General features: G+C 34.9%; 3 protein-coding genes across 9 annotated transcripts; 2 read left to right on the top strand and 1 right to left on the bottom strand.

Annotated features, from left to right (window-relative positions):
- The first annotated feature begins 619 nt into the window (after window positions 1-619).
- On the top strand, window positions 620-10242 carry LOC124185671 (E3 ubiquitin-protein ligase SH3RF3-like). Of its 4 annotated transcripts, none has more exons than XM_046576654.1 (13): window positions 620-1109; window positions 1498-1612; window positions 1930-2028; window positions 2140-2276; window positions 2537-2663; window positions 2783-3094; window positions 3171-3457; window positions 3546-3880; window positions 4252-4316; window positions 4445-4593; window positions 5019-5186; window positions 5854-5967; window positions 6058-10242. In XM_046576654.1, exons 1-13 carry the CDS (start codon window positions 655-657, stop codon window positions 6239-6241), a joined length of 2547 nt encoding a protein of 848 aa, XP_046432610.1. In that variant the 5' UTR covers window positions 620-654; the 3' UTR covers window positions 6242-10242. The 4 variants fall into 4 exon arrangements, with proteins under 4 accessions (XP_046432610.1, XP_046432609.1, XP_046432608.1 ...); XM_046576653.1 differs by having other exon boundaries at window positions 4183-4316; XM_046576652.1 differs by having other exon boundaries at window positions 4174-4316.
- Window positions 10243-11333: 1091 nt separating this feature from the next.
- LOC124185674 lies at window positions 11334-14335 on the top strand. 4 transcript variants are annotated; one of them, XM_046576659.1, is made up of 6 exons: window positions 11334-11489; window positions 12504-12630; window positions 12887-13159; window positions 13276-13544; window positions 13817-13994; window positions 14162-14335. In XM_046576659.1, exons 2-6 carry the CDS (start codon window positions 12538-12540, stop codon window positions 14300-14302), a joined length of 954 nt encoding a protein of 317 aa, XP_046432615.1. In that variant the 5' UTR covers window positions 11334-11489; window positions 12504-12537; the 3' UTR covers window positions 14303-14335. The 4 variants fall into 4 exon arrangements, with proteins under 4 accessions (XP_046432615.1, XP_046432617.1, XP_046432618.1 ...); XM_046576661.1 differs by having other exon boundaries at window positions 11350-11477; XM_046576662.1 differs by lacking the exon at window positions 11334-11489 and adding an exon at window positions 11976-11997.
- Window positions 14336-15511: 1176 nt separating this feature from the next.
- Window positions 15512-17548, bottom strand: LOC124185672 (probable ATP-dependent RNA helicase DDX49). Its single transcript, XM_046576656.1, has 6 exons — window positions 17382-17548; window positions 17111-17304; window positions 16692-17036; window positions 16406-16578; window positions 15922-16277; window positions 15512-15799 (listed from the first exon to the last, which is right to left on the bottom strand). The coding sequence occupies exons 1-6, from the start codon at window positions 17452-17454 to the stop codon at window positions 15564-15566; spliced, it is 1377 nt and encodes a 458-aa protein (XP_046432612.1). The 5' UTR covers window positions 17455-17548; the 3' UTR covers window positions 15512-15563.
- Window positions 17549-17570: the final 22 nt, after the last annotated feature.

The following is a 17570-nucleotide window of genomic DNA, read 5'->3' as shown; positions in this document are numbered from 1 at the left end:
AACAAATACGATTCGCGGCCAACGTCGCACCGAGCGTGTTTTGTTTAATCGACATCGAACACAAATTCTGACTTAAGGGATCATGACTGACGTAATAATCGATTAAAAATTTATTGTTCTAATAAATTGCCATCGACGAATAATAATACTCCACCCAGTAACCGTGTTTTTACATCAGCTTTCACTCTCATGTCGCTTGATTTGAAAAATCGCGCGACTCATTTACAATCCGGGCAGTGCTGCACTCTGCGCCGAGTGTTTGCGTAAAATCCAACAAGCGCAGTCGGGACGAAATGAGCGATTTGGAGTCGTATTGGCCGGTATTATGTTTAACGTTTATCGTGGTGTTAAAGTTGTCGGCATTGACAACCAAAGTGCTTTTAATTAACAGGAATCGGACGATATAAGATAATGGGTGTGCGCGGATGCAACAAACGAAATCGAGTCATGAGAGTCTCCGGGATGATGGGGCAGTGAAACAAGGCGTTTTCTTTCAGCAGTTAACATAAAAGCGAGAACGTTATGTCCGCAGCACGAAGGTGTTACAATTATACGTACGAATAGCATCACCGTCGGTAGTGTTACAGCGCAAGAAATAATACACACCACGAAAGACGAGTCGGAAATCTCAACTTAGCTAAAACCGTTAAAACAATGGATGAGTGTATGCTCAACGATTTGCTCGAATGTTCGGTTTGCCTTGAGCGACTGGATACTTCCAGCAAAGTATTGCCCTGCCAGCATACCTTTTGCAAAAAATGTCTGGAAGAAATTCTCAGCACTCACAGGGAGCTCAGATGTCCGGAGTGCAGGGTCCTCGTCGATGTAAAGATCGACGACCTCCCACCAAATGTGCTTTTGATGCGGATCTTGGAAGGGATGCGCAACGCTACCCCCAGGGCCATTAAGACTTCAGTACGTGGTACTCTGGGTCCCCAAAGATTGCTCGGAGGTCATCAGGTCGCTCCGGTTTCAGCCACCGCCAACCAAGTCCCTATTACGATCCCGGCCGAGCCTATGCGCCAAACAAATTCTGCGGCTAAACAGGTTCACCTGCACAATCAGCCTTACGGTCGTGCTATTTATGATTATATATCGAAGGTGCCAGGGTGAGTTGATGAGCATTTCCAATTTCCAAATATACGAATTGTCATTATCACGCATCACAACTCCTTATAGAATTTTTGGTAACGATGTAAAATTCTTAAATAGGATATTACGTATTTTGTTATTTACAGCTGTTAGTCGATTTATCATCCCTTCACAATTGTCAATGGTTAATCCTTACCATTATTCCAGAAAGATTTGAAATCAAAAGTACTCCCTACTTCCAACGTAATGCAATAATTCCATATTCCTAGAAAAGTTTCTTGTACTTTTTTGAGTAAATTTTCACAGAAACCTATAGTTTGTGTTGTTTAAACTGATCTTGATATTGCTATTGTTAACTGTTCATTAATTTCATTCCTTTGTTTTCTGCCTTCTGTCACTATACAGAGATCTGAGTTTCAAGAAAGGTGACATAGTGATTCTGAGTAAGAAGATTGATAACAATTGGTACTTTGGAGAATGTGGAAATAGCCATGGAGTTTTTCCTTTATCTTATGTCCAGGTTTGTTCATAAAACAGTTATGAAATATTTAGAAAATTTTATGTATAATTTTTAGAGAACAATAAAGTCACTGTAATCTATTGTAGGATTCAATGTGTGCGATAATCAGAGTTGTAAACCTATGTTATTTTTTTATCTTATATTGAGTCATAGTTAGGAAGTATGTGATCGCTGAGCAAATACTAATCTCCAAACAGATATTCAGCATTTAATATGGCTCATCCAAAAGTGATTTGCTCAAGATATAAATCTACTGTTGCTTATCATTATTATCTATGTATGATTTAATCAACAATCAGTTGTAACTAATTTTTCAGGTAATGACACCATTGCCACCACACGTACCCCAGTGTAAAGCTTTATATGACTTCCGGATGACTAATGACGATGAAGATGGATGTCTCACTTTTAATAAGGTGAATGTCCTTAATTATCGTTAATCATATTTAACAACTCCTGCATATGCACTCATTCGCATTTGCGTTTGCATTTTATTGTAAACCTACTGAGACTAGAAATATTTTTAGGGTGAAGTTATCAGTGTAATAAGAAGAGTCGATGAAAATTGGGCTGAAGGCAAACTGCTGGATCGTATCGGGATATTTCCCCTTGCTTTTGTTGAATTAAACAGCATCGCTAGAGCATTGATGAAACTCTCTACCAAGTAAGTATTCATTTAGCCAATTACAGATATGTTTGTCCACATATACACATATGTACACATTACACGTATTGACTATCAGTGGGTACAACAACCTTGGGTATAAAGAGAACACTGTTTTTAGCAGCTAGAAATAAATATAAATGAAAGGTAATTTCACCATATCAGAATAATCTTATTTATTAATGATTGAGAATTCGATATGCATATTGCATCAAATTCAGCTACTTTACATACTTGACTACGGCAAAATCTGTTATTAGCGCACAACCAGGACCGTCCAGAGTAGCACCCCCAACACCCACTAATGAAGAAACGACTCCACTTATCCCAACAGATCATTCTCGCAATGTACAAGCAGCAAGTCAGCCTCGACCGCAAATACCTTTGGTATGCGTAATTTATTTGTATAAATCATCAGGCATTACATTTGCCAAAGTAAATCAATGATGCAAGATGCCTGTTTTAATAAGATGCTAAAAACTGATCCAAAAATAATTCTTCCACAGGCGTCCACACTGCCAATGTCAGATTCTAGTTCAGTTGTTTCATCTGGCGGCAGTTCGACGACAACAACTCCTAATACTCCAAACAGTTCAAATACTTCAAGTAGCTCAAGTACAGCACCTAGTAGCCCAAGTAGTCCTGCAGCAACGTCACCACCTGCTGTCGGAAGTAGACATAGCATGAAGCGCCACAGTTTCACTGCCATGAATTCTGGCCATCATCCACACACTCATCACAGACATAGTGCTGAGATTCTTAGTCCAGCAATTGATGCTGCGCTGACCGGTGCAAATGAACCTTTTACTCCAGTCCAGGTACGTAAATCATTGATAACAATACGAGATATAAATTCAAAACGTTCTTAAGACCTTCTAAGTGTTTCGTTCACAGACAAGCAGTAGCACTGATCCTGGTGTACGCCATAAACGTAGTGGCAGCAGTGATCTGGTACTCGCACAGCCATCTCAAAGTATGCTTACGACTCCTGGTGGTAGTCACTTACCAGCGGCATATATAGCTCTCTATCCTTACAAACCGCAGAAGGCTGACGAGTTGGAATTGCGTAAAGGTGGAATTTATATGGTAACTGAACGCTGTCAGGATGGCTGGTTCAAAGGGACGTCAAATCGAACGCAAAAATGTGGAGTTTTTCCTGGGAATTACGTTGCCCCAGCAAAGTAAGCTGCTGGCAATGATAATTTTTTTTACCGATCCGCCTTGATGTCCAATAAATTCATAATAAATAAGTCTTCGTTCGATTTTCAGGTCCCAATTACAGATACGCAACATTTGCCGTAATGCATCAAGTACAGCTACTCATCAAAGTAATCAATCGACGTCTGTCTCTTCAAGCGGCAATGAGCCACGACCTTGCATAACTTATACTAGAAACAAAGGTCCTGCCCCACAACCCCTCGGTTCCCGTCCTCCGCCACCTGAGCTTCCTCCCAGAACTACAAGCCCTGCATCTGGTATATCTTCATCGTGGCACAGTCAAGGTGAAACTCAGAATCAAGGTCAATCTCAGGCCAATGAACAACAATCTTTGGCAGCCAATCCACTGGGACGGAGTCACAGTGCAGTTATGTCCTCAAATCTAGGTAAGATTTTACGCAAACTGTATAATACCATTTAAACCTCAGCTTTTATTTATGAAGACTGTAACCCCTATTTGTTTGCGTAAACCTTTCATGAAATCTAATGCTAGTAAACATACGAATCAAGTGGTCTTTTACGCCTGATAGTCATCATTGTAATTTTCGAATGCAACGACGAAAATCAGTAATGTTGATCAAAAACAATTAGAGTATTAACCATGTTTAACATGAATAGCTTTTAAAAATGTACAAAAGTTTCTCTAGTTATTCTACCACCATTTGTATGAACCTTGAAGCTTCTCCAGGCAAACAGACAATGCTACTTTCACCATTGGGTGATCTAAACAGAAGTCCTAACAACACACTGCGTTTAGCCAGCACTGTGAGCCCGCCTCCCAATACTTCCGTGGCAGCTGGTACTGCAAGAAATATTGAGAAGGTATCTATAATATTTCTCATATCACTTTTAGCGCTTGTCATATTGCCTAAAGTACTATGAGGAACATGAAGTGATGCAGATGGTCTACCTTGGTCAAAAGCAAAAATATTTATTTCTTTATATTCCAGAAAGAGAAAAAAGAAAAAGGTGTCTCACTGATGCGTCGCTTAACTAACATTAAAAAATCAAAGTCTCCTCCACCAACGTCGTATTCAATGGATAATCCAGTGTTTGATGATGGAAACACTGTAACTGTTGTAAATCCCGTCCACATTAGGTGAGTAAAAAAAATTTTTTTATTAAATAATGCATTATTCGTGAAGTCTTTGACACAAATGTATTACTGCATTCGCTTAGAACTTGTTTATACTCACAATTTCACTCAATGTTTGTTGCTTTTATGTCCACATGTATGTGTTACCCATGGAAAGTTTTATGTATGTGTGTAGCACTCGCATGATTGTAAGACATTTCTTGAACATTTTCATGTAAAATCTATTTTAGGGAGCAGAAATTCATACGATGTCAAACTGCTCGATTTAAATAGGTTCCAAACCTGACTTCAGTTGTATATTTTGCAGTATAAAAAAGTAAAGGAGTGAATAGTTCATTTCTCTTAGATCACATTGTCACAAATGCTGCTATGCACGCTTTTGAATGTTCGATGCTCTAATGTTGAGTCTGCATGATCCTGGCACGCAGATCGGGTTCTTGCCCGAGCCAGCTACTGCAGGTTTGTCCACAGTTGGATGTAAATACTCAAAATACACATCTTCGTCTCTACACCGGTTCTGGCTCAAGTCACGCAACTGCATCCCAAAGACTGAAACATAAGGAGCGGCCCTCCTTACCTGTCACTTTTTTGCAAAGGTTTGTTGATTATTGTACAGTAAACGCACACTCTAGAGTTGATCATTATCTCATGTTGGAATTCATTGAAATATGTGTACAATTATTACTGTATTATCATAATATAAGAGTTCCAGTAACAATTAGTTTTTGCAATGCAACAGTTATATTAAATCAAAACACTCTTTGTAGATTGAAAATTCTACGCTATTGGGTTACAGTGTGACTGATTGATTGATCAATTTTGGAATGCTTTCAAATTTTTGGTATCTGCACCAATAAAATAATGGAACTCGTCTGTGATACATTTTGTGCATATTTACTTTTACGGATTAGTTGTATTGAACGTCATTTGCATCTTAGCCTTGTTATTTGATGTGTGATTTTGCTGTTTGATTTACCTGTCATGCTTTATGCTTTGTAATCACAAACATCTTTGTAACTAAGACACAAAATTTGATGTTGTCAAGAACTAATATGTATTAAATAATGTGGAAGTTGAATTATCATCAAACATTAGAGGGCAATATACAGTCATCAAATTAAATATTCTATCAATCTTGGCATGTTACCTGTGTACACATCCCTTACACAGTTTATTATCAAACTCAAATTTCTATACTGTGTTTTATTCTTTATGTTTCTACATCTTTTTCCTCATAAATACATTTTAATATAATATTTTCAGGAGTGGGGATAATGGAGTAAGCACAGCTGCCGTAGGAAATCATCATCGTAAGAGTAATTCATTGGATGCTGGTTCCGCAAAGCAAAGTAAACAGCAAACTTCGGTTAGAGAACGGTAAGCAACCTAGAATTTAGAATAAAGTATTGAAGTTCTATGCATTGATATTCTGGGGCATTTACATACATATTTCATACTTTTTTACAGAGATCGTGTGTATCGATTTCGTTGCATCGTCCCGTATCCTCCGAATAGTGAGTTTGAATTGGAACTTCGTGTTGGTGATATAATACATGTCCTTAAGAAACGTGATGACGGATGGTACAAAGGAACTCTACAACGTACAGGTCGAACTGGATTATTCCCAGCTAGTTTTGTTGAAGCTTTCTGAGATTCGACGCATGTCCGTTTTATCTTGGAGACATGTATATAGCGTGGCATTTTTATCATTAGCACTTACCAATAGGTATGTATTCTAAATTGTAATATCATAATACAGTTTGTAAATAAGAGCTAAATAGTCAGTGAAAGTGTTTTCAATTTTCTCATCAAGTTTTGGAATTTGTATGTGTATTATGCTGGCACATATTCATTGCTTCTTGATAACTCACAATTATCTTTCAATTGGTAAAGCATGGGGTGGAAATGAAATATTCGTTTTCATCTCACTGACAGTTCACGTAAAGATTTTGTAAACATAAAATTTTTACTGTATATTGACATTCGTTCTCCAATGTGTTTTCTTTTTTTATATTGGGACCGTGCGTACTCACTCATGCACACTATTAATGTGCATGTGATTCTGCAAATAGAAACGTTCTTGAATAAGTAGGAACAAACGCCTCGCGAAACATATGTATGTGAATACTGATGTAAGCTTGATTTTTGTACTCGCGTCACTATACACAATCCGCACAGCTAATTGTGTGATACTTAGATGCTTAGCCATTGAAAGCAAACTGGTCAAGTTGAAAAATACGAATGCTGACATTTACATCGTTTGCAATATTTCACATATATTTAAATAATTTTATACAAACGTGGCGCACGGTATACTTAAGAAAATAAGTATTTCATTTGAAAGTTTATAAGATTGCACGTAAAAATGTTTTCTACTATTCTTACCACTACGATATGATTGTACATAAATTAGCAGAATATTTAGATAACATTTAAATGAAGCTACGTGATATATTCAGCATGCTATCACCCACAGTTGACATTAAATGCTGCTGGTGATGTTATATCAACGATTTTAAACGTATATTAAATTAGTTTGAGCATGCTGAATCTTACCTGAAATTCATACTGCCATCAATGTAATTTACTGTGTAATGAGTAATGTTTACAAGAGTAAATTTAACTTCTTTCTAGAAAGCTGATTTTAAGTTCGAATTCATTCAGTCGAGTCATTTTGGTTTGAATTATTCAATATGTCTCACCTAGTACAAGAATTGTGCTCATACATATACGAGTGAGTTTTTTTTATCAAATCAGTTCAGTTCTTCCTTGGAAATAAGCGACTTTATAACAATAATAAATGTTGAACTATGTCATAAAAATTATTTGTAGTAAAAGATGTGGGAGAAAATTCTTTTGGATTACTGAAAAAGTATTTGTACCAAATCTGAAATTTTTTCGACCAAATTCTTCCAGATGGCGTGAAGTTTTTGTAATTACATATACGTTGTACAAAGTTAAACCCAAGGTGATTTTTAAGACTGTGAAATACCCCGAGACATTTTCAAGTACTAAACGCACTATAATATCGTGGAATCAGAATCGCACAGTGCTCTTTACGTATGTAATTTTTTGTATATTTGAGGTAACACAATATTTTTAAGTACGTACGAAAAAAAACACAGTACTGTCATAATACTGATCGGCAATTGATTTTTGATTGTTATAAACGCGAAATGTTTCAAGCCAGTGCCTGGTGAACACATGATCTGGCATCAGTATACTTTGATGCATTTATAATTGTATGATAAAGCATAAATACTTATATTATCCACTCTCTACGTCGTCACTAGAATTACTGTAACGACCTTGTCAATAGTAATAAAACCCATTGCTACCAGCCTTAGATAATAATGAGAATTTACATGCAAATTAAATTCGGTTACGATCTCGATTAACCTTTACATTGCCGGGATTTGAAAAGCTCTATTCCCCTTAGAAAGTCTTAAAATGTTGTGGCTGTATCTTAAATCTAACATATATGAAGTTCCCATCACAGGCAGAAACTATATTTTGACTTTCCGGTGGTCTAAAGATTAATAGAGCTCGCATCAGAATTTAATTTGCCTAATGATAGAGATTAGGGAGTTGATACTGTTTTAGTTTAGAAAAATGAAATGCATGTCAATCACGGTTTTTTCAACGGATTCAGTATCTAGAAATTTCCTTTTGTTATGAATTTATTATATACTTACATACTGTAGTACTGCAATATCATAATTTAATAGTAATAATAATAATGATAATCATAATAATCGAGCCCTACTCTGTGATGAGAACTTTGTCTATAATGACACAATCAACAATACAAATGACTCACAATCGATACATATTTTTCTTGTCGCGCAATTATTTTGACGCATAATTATATATACAATTCCACCCGCAGATTACACTAAAATTCGAAAACATGGATTTACAGTACTCGTAAACAGCAAAAAATATTTTCATTGAAACGTCATTTCTAATATTACATAATAAACAAGTCCGAGTATTCCTTGACCTCTAATCAATAGAATTTGATCAATTTATTCTATTTATGAAACATGTATGTCAAGTAGCACTGTGATTGAAAATAATTTGAACGTGTAGAACAGTTGGCCAATGTTAAAGTCTTTCTCTAATTTTCACTCGTACATTATTTGATATCAATTAAAACTGAAACTCCGTCGTTTCCCAATATCCGTCAACTGTGAATAATTTTTATTCATAGTTATAAAGTCATTGAATCCACCGAGTATACTGTACAGGGGTCAACGATACTGACTAGTTAAAGAGCAAATGTCTCATCACACAGAATGTAATGATGTAGTGTATAAATGTATACATATTTAACTCATTAAGAATCTTATCTATGTGTATCCATATTAAAGCAACATAGATATATTCAAATTGCAACTATTTCAAGTACAATTTTTGTATACATCAATCGCTGTCTAAATTTAGTTTGAACTAAAATCACACTCGGGTATTCAGATTCAGAAGCACAGTCATTCGTTTTCTTCCATTTTCTTGAATATAGTTTTGCATGATTCAAGTGAGAGCTTTCAAGTTTTGAAATATTACGTCACAAAGCGCACAAATGTATTGTAGTGTTTTAAATCTGTACCAACAATACAAATCGAAAACAGATAGCATTGTGTACAGCTATTTGTTGATTCTGGGGTATGAGTCGTACATGCGAATGTGAAGATATAAATGTAAATGAAAACGTGGCAACCCGTTACAGAACTGAACGTTTATTTTATATCACTGGCAAAGGTTGGTGTATTAACCTTTAGACCTTCACTTGCCCAGTATACTGGCCAAGCTATAGTCCAATAATATAAATCTGGGTTATTTGAATATACATTAAAATCACCGGTGATCGAAAGATTAAATAATTATCGGATTAGTCATGGGCTGCATTCAGTTACAAAGTGAGCATTGATAGGTGACATTACGTGTGTAATACCAATTTTGATAAAAATTATTCACGTTTAGATACAATTTTCTACGTAGCATTTGTTACAACTTTACTTCCTGTTTTTAGCCTGACTCAATATGTATAACGTATGTAAATATACGTTTCATACTTTTATTTCTTCTTGTCTACGTTATATGCTGAGAAAATATTGCTTTATTTATTTGTACTTCAACTGACAATAGCTGTAAGTAATTTATTACGGAAAAAAGTATATGTTTAAAAATTATGATAATTGTATAAACCATAGGATTGTGTCATGAACACGTAACTGTAGTTCCAAACCTGCATTATGTCTGATACCGCAATATTATGATACTAATTTAACAAGTTCGGCACTATAGTGTTGCCTGGTCTCCATGACTTACGATATACCAGATCGTTCAATTTCTGCACAGGAGTGAATTTTGTTTAACATGGTATGAACTATATAATATTTTAAACGTCAATTCTAGATACACGAAAATTGTTTGCTTTTTAAATTGCCCCTGTTTTGGTGGGGGATAAGATATTAAGAGTGCATTAATTATCACTGTATTATGTTTACAATGAATAATTTCGAGTTTCTGTTGTTATAAATTCAAATATTTATATGACGTGTTTTTAAATATGTTGTGTATTATCCATTTACTGATAAAAGATCATGATACTGAATTGAACTGGATGGAGTTTTGCAAGTCTGAACGTCTTCTTGAACGTTCTCTGAGTTTTATGATGTGATCTTAGCCAGAGGCATTTCATACAGTTCCGAGAACTAGTAATTTCATCTGTAAGTTACTGATATAAAATTCACTTTCTCGTTTTTTTTTTTATTTCTGTAAATTTTTTTTTACGATATACAACACTACTTATTAATATGACGAAATCGCATACTTTGCATTGTCTTATTTAAAACTCATTAGGTAAAATAATTATATAATCTTCTCTAGTTAGTGGTCATATTTTTATTTCAAGAAGTATATTCAGTGGTATTCATATACATATATTATAAAATATTGTACCATCGTATAAATAATACATATATTATATTAATGTTGTGTATGTTGTATTTTACATGTACGGTAGTCATTTGTAATATTTAAATAGCCGGTAATAATAGTAATAAAGGAACGTGATCAGTAAAAATTATATATACATATATAATACTTAAATCTTAACAAATTACAATCATAATACCCTTACGCAATAATTTGCACTGATATGATTCCAGAGCAGTACATAATCTAATCCAGGTATGCAATGTGCACTGCATGTGTCAGAAACAGTAATCGCTTACGAAGTAATCTTAAAACTGGAGATAAAACTCAGATATTACGAAAGATTATAATTCGTGTACATCCACAGCTGCGATAGAAGACCCGAAACGTCTGCAAATTTTTTCACGTGACGACCGCATGTCTTTTGAAAGCAACACACGTGTCAGAAGTTTCAAAATACTAACGGCAGTCCTGGTTTTTGTTAATGCCGCGTATTTAATTGGCAAAAAGTACAGATCCAAGCAAAACTCATTTTCCGATCACATGCGCAAGATATGCTCGATGCATGTTACGCGTGCATGCTTACAATGTTTCTATTCTAACAGCTTATTATCCGAAAGAAAATTTTAACCTTATCACCTATTTTTGTGTAAGTGTAGATTGTAAGTAAGTATGCGGTCATATTAGAATAAATGTAAATGCGAACGCGTGGCGGTAAGGAGGCAATTATCATAACGTCACAGCTAGCTTGTCACACGGATGCACATATGCTGATAAGTGACAGGTAGCCTGTGGGCAATGATATATGTTTCAATGGTTAGCCTCAGCTTGGTCAAAGCTCGAGTACGGGAAGCTTCGCCGTTACTTCGCTACGTTCCTTGCGACTCGGCACATCGGCAGTCGGCAGTAATATTAGAACCGGCCTTCAGTTTCATGTTCCTATACCGGTCTGTATTTAGGTTCGTATAATAGATCGTACGTGATTACAAAAAAGAAAAAGATAAGAAAATTTTTTTGAATCAGTCAAAAGTGTATTTTACCGCGTTTTTATTGGCTTGCTTTCTTCTGCTATGATATATTTCTACCGAATGTTTGATATGTTTTTACGACACAACGTGTTGCGATGCGATATTGCATTTACTTCTTGTGACATGTACGCACTGTATGCAAAATACGTGCCATTATCAATCCAGATTCCGACGGCAAAACGAGACAAGTGTTTTACTCGATGCTGCTCGATGTGGGCGCGAATGATGGTTATTTATTAATTTATAAAAAGGGATGTGTGCGAACATCGACTAACGATCGATAAGTGGTATAAATGAGAACAAAAGAATCAACATCGCCGTTAGTCCTTTCGTGAAATATAAGGTTTCTAACGGTATAAGCACGGCGAAACTATTGCAGCAACCACGACTGTACATATTCCATACACATGCTACTTTTTGGACACGTTCAAATCTTCAAGTAAACAGATTACGGTCCTCAATACAACGGGGGAAAAATCTCGGGGAAAAATAAAAAAATATTAATGAAGAATTTCAATTCGCGCGTGTTGTTGATACGCAGTATTTCAAAACGTCGCATTGCAACTAGAAATTTACTTAAAATTATATTATCAGGTTGTAATATTCTGTATCGCATTCGTGTATACAATACCTTATAATTAAATACCCCATCCACGTATGCAGCTATTTGCCAGGGTTTCGTTGCAATCAACTTCATTATTGCATTTTTGAAATACATAGAACGCTCAATTTATATTAGTCTTAATGATTACACAGTAGACGATTAAAATAATAATAAAAGGTGACAATAAATGTAAAATGGTTTGAAGATTAGAAACAATTTATTAACACAGCTTCGCAATTTCGGCAATTCTGAGTTATTAAATCGAAGTTTATCGCTCATTGCTCAATTTCTACTCGTGAAATATAATATGGAAATAAGGAAATTTGTTTCTCATATTTTAGGTATTACTTGGATTTTAATAAGTCAAATTGAAACATGACGGCGATAAGAGTGGCTCTTTCAGTTTTTGGGAGAACTTCAGCTCAATTTCATACTCGGGTTCGATTGTTACAAGACAATCAACGTTTGGTGAGAAAAAATGTCTTTCGTAATCGGCAACTACTTATTCATTTATATTCATCGTCTGAACACCATGTATATTCTTAAAATCCTGTATCGTAATAGACTTATTGTTTGTAGTCATAACTTATTTGCATCGGTAATTATATCCAAATGTTTCTACTCACTATGTATTATACATACGTAATGCAAGTAACATACTGCCCATTTCGTAATCTGTATATGTTTTTTTTAATAACATAGATGAAACCCTTGTTGATTTCAGGTGGCTAGTATATTTACCCACAGATTATTATCCACTCACCATATTTCGAAAAATATTGAGCTTATATCACAGGATAATAATGTTGGGAGACAGAGTAGTAATTTTCAATTGAACCTGCCTGAAGGTCGTCCTTTACTTGTTATCTTATCGTGGCTGTTATCCAAAAGAAAACATATTATGAAATTTGCAAACTTCTATATGGAACAGGGCTTTGATGTAGTGACTGTTTCGATCAGTCCGTGGCAACTTATTTGGCCAGTGAAAGGATCCCGTGTGAGTATAACTACAGGAAAATACAAATGCATTTACACCTCGAGTACTTATTTGAATTCTATAAACTCTATGAAAAATTCTTTGATAAATATGAGTAACATAAGTATGTCTTTCAGCTGGTCGCAGCAGATTTACTCGCATTTTTGGAACAAAATCAGAACTACCGTCAAGTGCTTTTGCATGGATTTTCTGTTGGTGGTTACATGTGGGGTGAAACTTTGGACCTAATAATTAACAATCGGCAGAAATATGATCCTGTTATTGAACGTATAGTCGGGCAAATTTGGGACAGCGCGGCTGACATTAGCGAAATATCAATTGGAACCCCGCTTGCAGTTTTTCCAAATAATGCCATGCTCCAAGGAGTGATGAAAAAATATCTCGAGTACATTTGAATTTTCTCATTTTAGTGTGTATTATCTTACTTGTATTATTCTAACTTGAACTCTGGAATCTCTTATTAGTTTGAGCCTTTTTTCCTGAAGTTTTTCTGCTCCCAATAATGAGCTGTGGCATGCACAAGAAATGTTTTTAGCCCATACCATTAATAATACAATTTTTGATGTTCTGTTTTCTTTGCTCACAATACGCTATCACTGATTTGTCCAACGTGTACTATTTTCTGCACTATTATTAACTTACGCATCAACTTTATAGGTATCATTTGGCAACATTTCACAAGCAAGCAACACAGTACTACATTCGTTCTAGTCAACTGTTTCACACAAATTTAGTACATGCTCCGGCTCTGTTTTTGGTCAGCAAGACTGATCCTGTGGGAGCTCTGAAGTGTAACCAAAGGGTGAAAGATTCTTGGGATTCTCTGGGTATTGAGGTTAGTATTACGAATAATTACGTCTTTAATAAAAAAATATGGTTTAATAATAATTGAAATTGAGTAAATATGTACACTCAATTTATAATCCGTCGTATCGTTTTTCTTGATCACTTAACAACCTATTTAGCGATGAAGATTGTTAAAATTTGAAATTCCTTTTTCAGACATACATGAAAATTTTTGAAACATCCCCTCATGTTGGACACTTTCACAAGCACCCTAAAGAGTATGTTACAGAATTGTACACGTTTCTGGATAAACTGGGATTAATACGAAATGAAGAAAAGATCAGAGCCCGCATGTAATTTCGACTATTAAATAAATATACTTCAAATTTTCATAGGTTTCATATTAACGTGGTTAACTACGCTGGCAATATTAATTGATTTTACTAAACCTTGAAAGTATAAAAATGCCTTGCCGTCGCATAATTAATTTTTAATCGAGCCTTTGGCTAAATGTCGCGAGATACGATTGCCACATTACCAATGTGAATGAACCATGGCATAATTGTACGAAACTGTTATTCAGTTAGATAAGATATCTATGTGTTTACCTTTTTCTACTAGTTCGTAACTCTGCACACTAAAGGGCTCAATAGTTAATTCAAGGCAGGCTGATAATACAATAAATTCCTATCGAATGTGATCAGTATATTTTACAAGGACTGATGAAATTTTAGAATTATGTATATACAAGTTTAAGTCATAAGCGTATATTACATAGGAAAATGGTCTATCTTTCATTCATGTGTTTTGACGAAATAAATTTCTTCAAGTACAAAAGAATTTGTTACAAGTAAATACTACAATGCAGATTAAATATTTTCGAGATTCTAACTTCACATACATCTCTAATCCTTACACAGTAAATCACGAACGTTCGTTTACCGGCTGACCCCATTAATTAGCGAGCGTGTATCCGCTATAAAGCAAAAGGAATATGATTATGTGAATCTAATATTGAGGAATGTTTCCACATAAGTAATGATATAGGTAGGGACCGTACCTGTAATTTGTGTCACGTACTCAGCAATTAACTTAACGTCTACAGCGAACTCATGGTCTACTTTTACTTTATGGACTGACTTGCGAATTCAACTTTAATGTTTGTAGAAATGCACAATACTTAATATTGGAAATTATTATTTAACTGGCCGTTTCTCTGTTTTCTGAGAAAACAGGAAGTTATTGTAATCACCTAGAAAATGAAAAGATGAGTTTTCACTAGATCTCGTTTCATCATAAATAATTTCAATGAAACGAGTCGTGAAAGCCCTTTATTAGATGCTGAACATATCCAGTAATTCCCCTCTTTGATACTAAAATGTACTGAATCTTACATACAGTTAAAATATCATACACGTTAAGATGAATTCAATGATTCAACATTCGATTATTTGTAACATTCTTATACTAATGCTGTAGAATCATAGTATGGTAGGTGAGGTAAGTGTCGTGTTGTAATACAAGCAAAATACAGGGATCAGATATTGATAGAAAACACAGTATTAATAATATTAATGCAAAATATATTTCGTTTTGTAAATACATTTGTACCGATATATCAGCTTGAACTACTGCTTTCTATGTTATTCAATTTTGCCTTTTTCATTGGTTTCCTGTGTTTCTGAATTTTTTTCATCAGTTTTTCCTCTTCTTCATCAGGGTCTTTCCCTTCCAAAATCAGCTTTTTTCTTTTATTTATTAACTTTTTTTCGTAAAAGTCAGTCTCATCAAGCTTTATTTCAGCTTCTCGTTTCGTCACAGAGATTTGGGTAAAAATTGTCACAACTTCTTTATCTGCAATTGTAAATTGACAAAAAAAAATCCGATAATTAATTTTTGCTTAAGTAGATTAGTCTGTCAATATTTACTATCAAATTTAATAATTTTGGTAACTCAATTTTCTTGAATCTACTTACCATCAATTTTGTACTCTGTCAGTTTCGTTCCAATAGTTTCTTCAATGGCATGGATTAATTTAATATCATTTGGTGTCACTATAGTAATAGCCATTCCACCTCTCCCAGCTCTCGCTGTTCTTCCCACTCTGTGAATATACTCTTTTGGAATATTGGGGACTGTATGATTGATTACTAATTCTACCGTTGGAATATCCAATCCTCTGGCAGCAACCTCAGTAGCAATAAGTATCCTTACATGGTTTGATTTGAATTTACTGAGGGCTGATAATCTTTCTCTTTGTTTTATCATTGCATGTAGAGCAACATTTGTAAAACCAACTTCGTTTAGGGTCATGCACAGTAGTTGACAATTCCTGCAAAAGAATTATAAATGTGTAATAAATTGTATAATTTAGGCACAGTATTACTTTTACATTGCATCGTTATTAAAGAGTTACCAAGTAGTTGAAGTATTTGAAATGCACACGTTTAGCTTACTCACTTGCAAGTATCTGTGAAAATCATAATACATCCGTTTTCGTTATTGCTTCTAAACATTCTGATTACTTCAACCAAGTAAGCGTCTCGAGCTTCTTTTGGGCTCAGCACGTAATGCTGCTCTAATTGGTCAACCGTTGCTACACCAGATTCCTCCTTAGATTCCCACATGTAAACCTATGAAAGCACATTATGAAATTCTATTTTTGATTAATAATAATAAAAAATTAACTGGCAATAAGCGATAGAAAAATTCTCTGTATGTGTGACAAAGTATAATATATTTTTACCTTGTTTGAAGAGACCTTCTGAACTTGATCCAAGGCATCAGTAATAGTAGCACTGAAGAGTAAGGACTGTTTTTGTTTGGGTAAAGCTTGAAATATTGTTTTAATCTGCTCATCAAATTGTCCGCTGAGTAAACGATCAGCTTCATCAAGCACCAGAAATTTAATTCTTTTTAAAGTAAATGTATCACAGCTTTCTAAATGGTCAGCCAAACGCCCAGGAGTAGCAACAACAATATGAGGATGCTTAGCTAACTCTTTTCCCTGAATCATCATATCCATTCCGCCAACAACGACTGATTTTTTCAAGTTTATAGCTTGACCAATCACTGAAAACTGATCTGCAATCTAAATAGAAATTCTGATATTAGCAGAACAGTTGTAAATATTGGATCACAAGCAAGAGTTTGTACGATATACACCTGAAATGCCAATTCCCTTGTTGGAGTAAGAATAAGAGCAAATATTCCATATGGATCTTCGCATAGCTTTTGTAGAATGGGTAAAGCAAAAGCCAAAGTTTTGCCACTTCCAGTTTTAGCGCAGCCGATACAATCTTCTCCAGCCAAAATTCGAGGAATACAGTTGGCTTGAATAGGAGTAGGCTTTTTCAATCCTAAGAATTGTCACGAAGATTAAATTATTTTTCACGCAGCTATTCGTACTGTGTATAAAAAAATTAATCTGACGTACCAATGGAATTACATTGTTTGACAATCCAGGAATTGAGCTTCAGATCGAAGAACGAGTTTACTTTGTCAATCATTTTTGACGAGGTATCAATTTTTTAGGTTATATTTTTGTTCTTCACATTCACGCACCCGCATGCCTGCATGCTCTGCAGTTGAAAGTGATTAACGTCATGATATATAATTTTAATTA

Source organism: Neodiprion fabricii, chromosome 6, assembly GCF_021155785.1.
Source record: "Neodiprion fabricii isolate iyNeoFabr1 chromosome 6, iyNeoFabr1.1, whole genome shotgun sequence".
NCBI classification, from domain to species: domain Eukaryota; kingdom Metazoa; phylum Arthropoda; class Insecta; order Hymenoptera; family Diprionidae; genus Neodiprion; species Neodiprion fabricii.
Note: the sequence above shows the minus strand (reverse complement) of the source record. Positions and strands in the feature narration are given on the sequence as shown.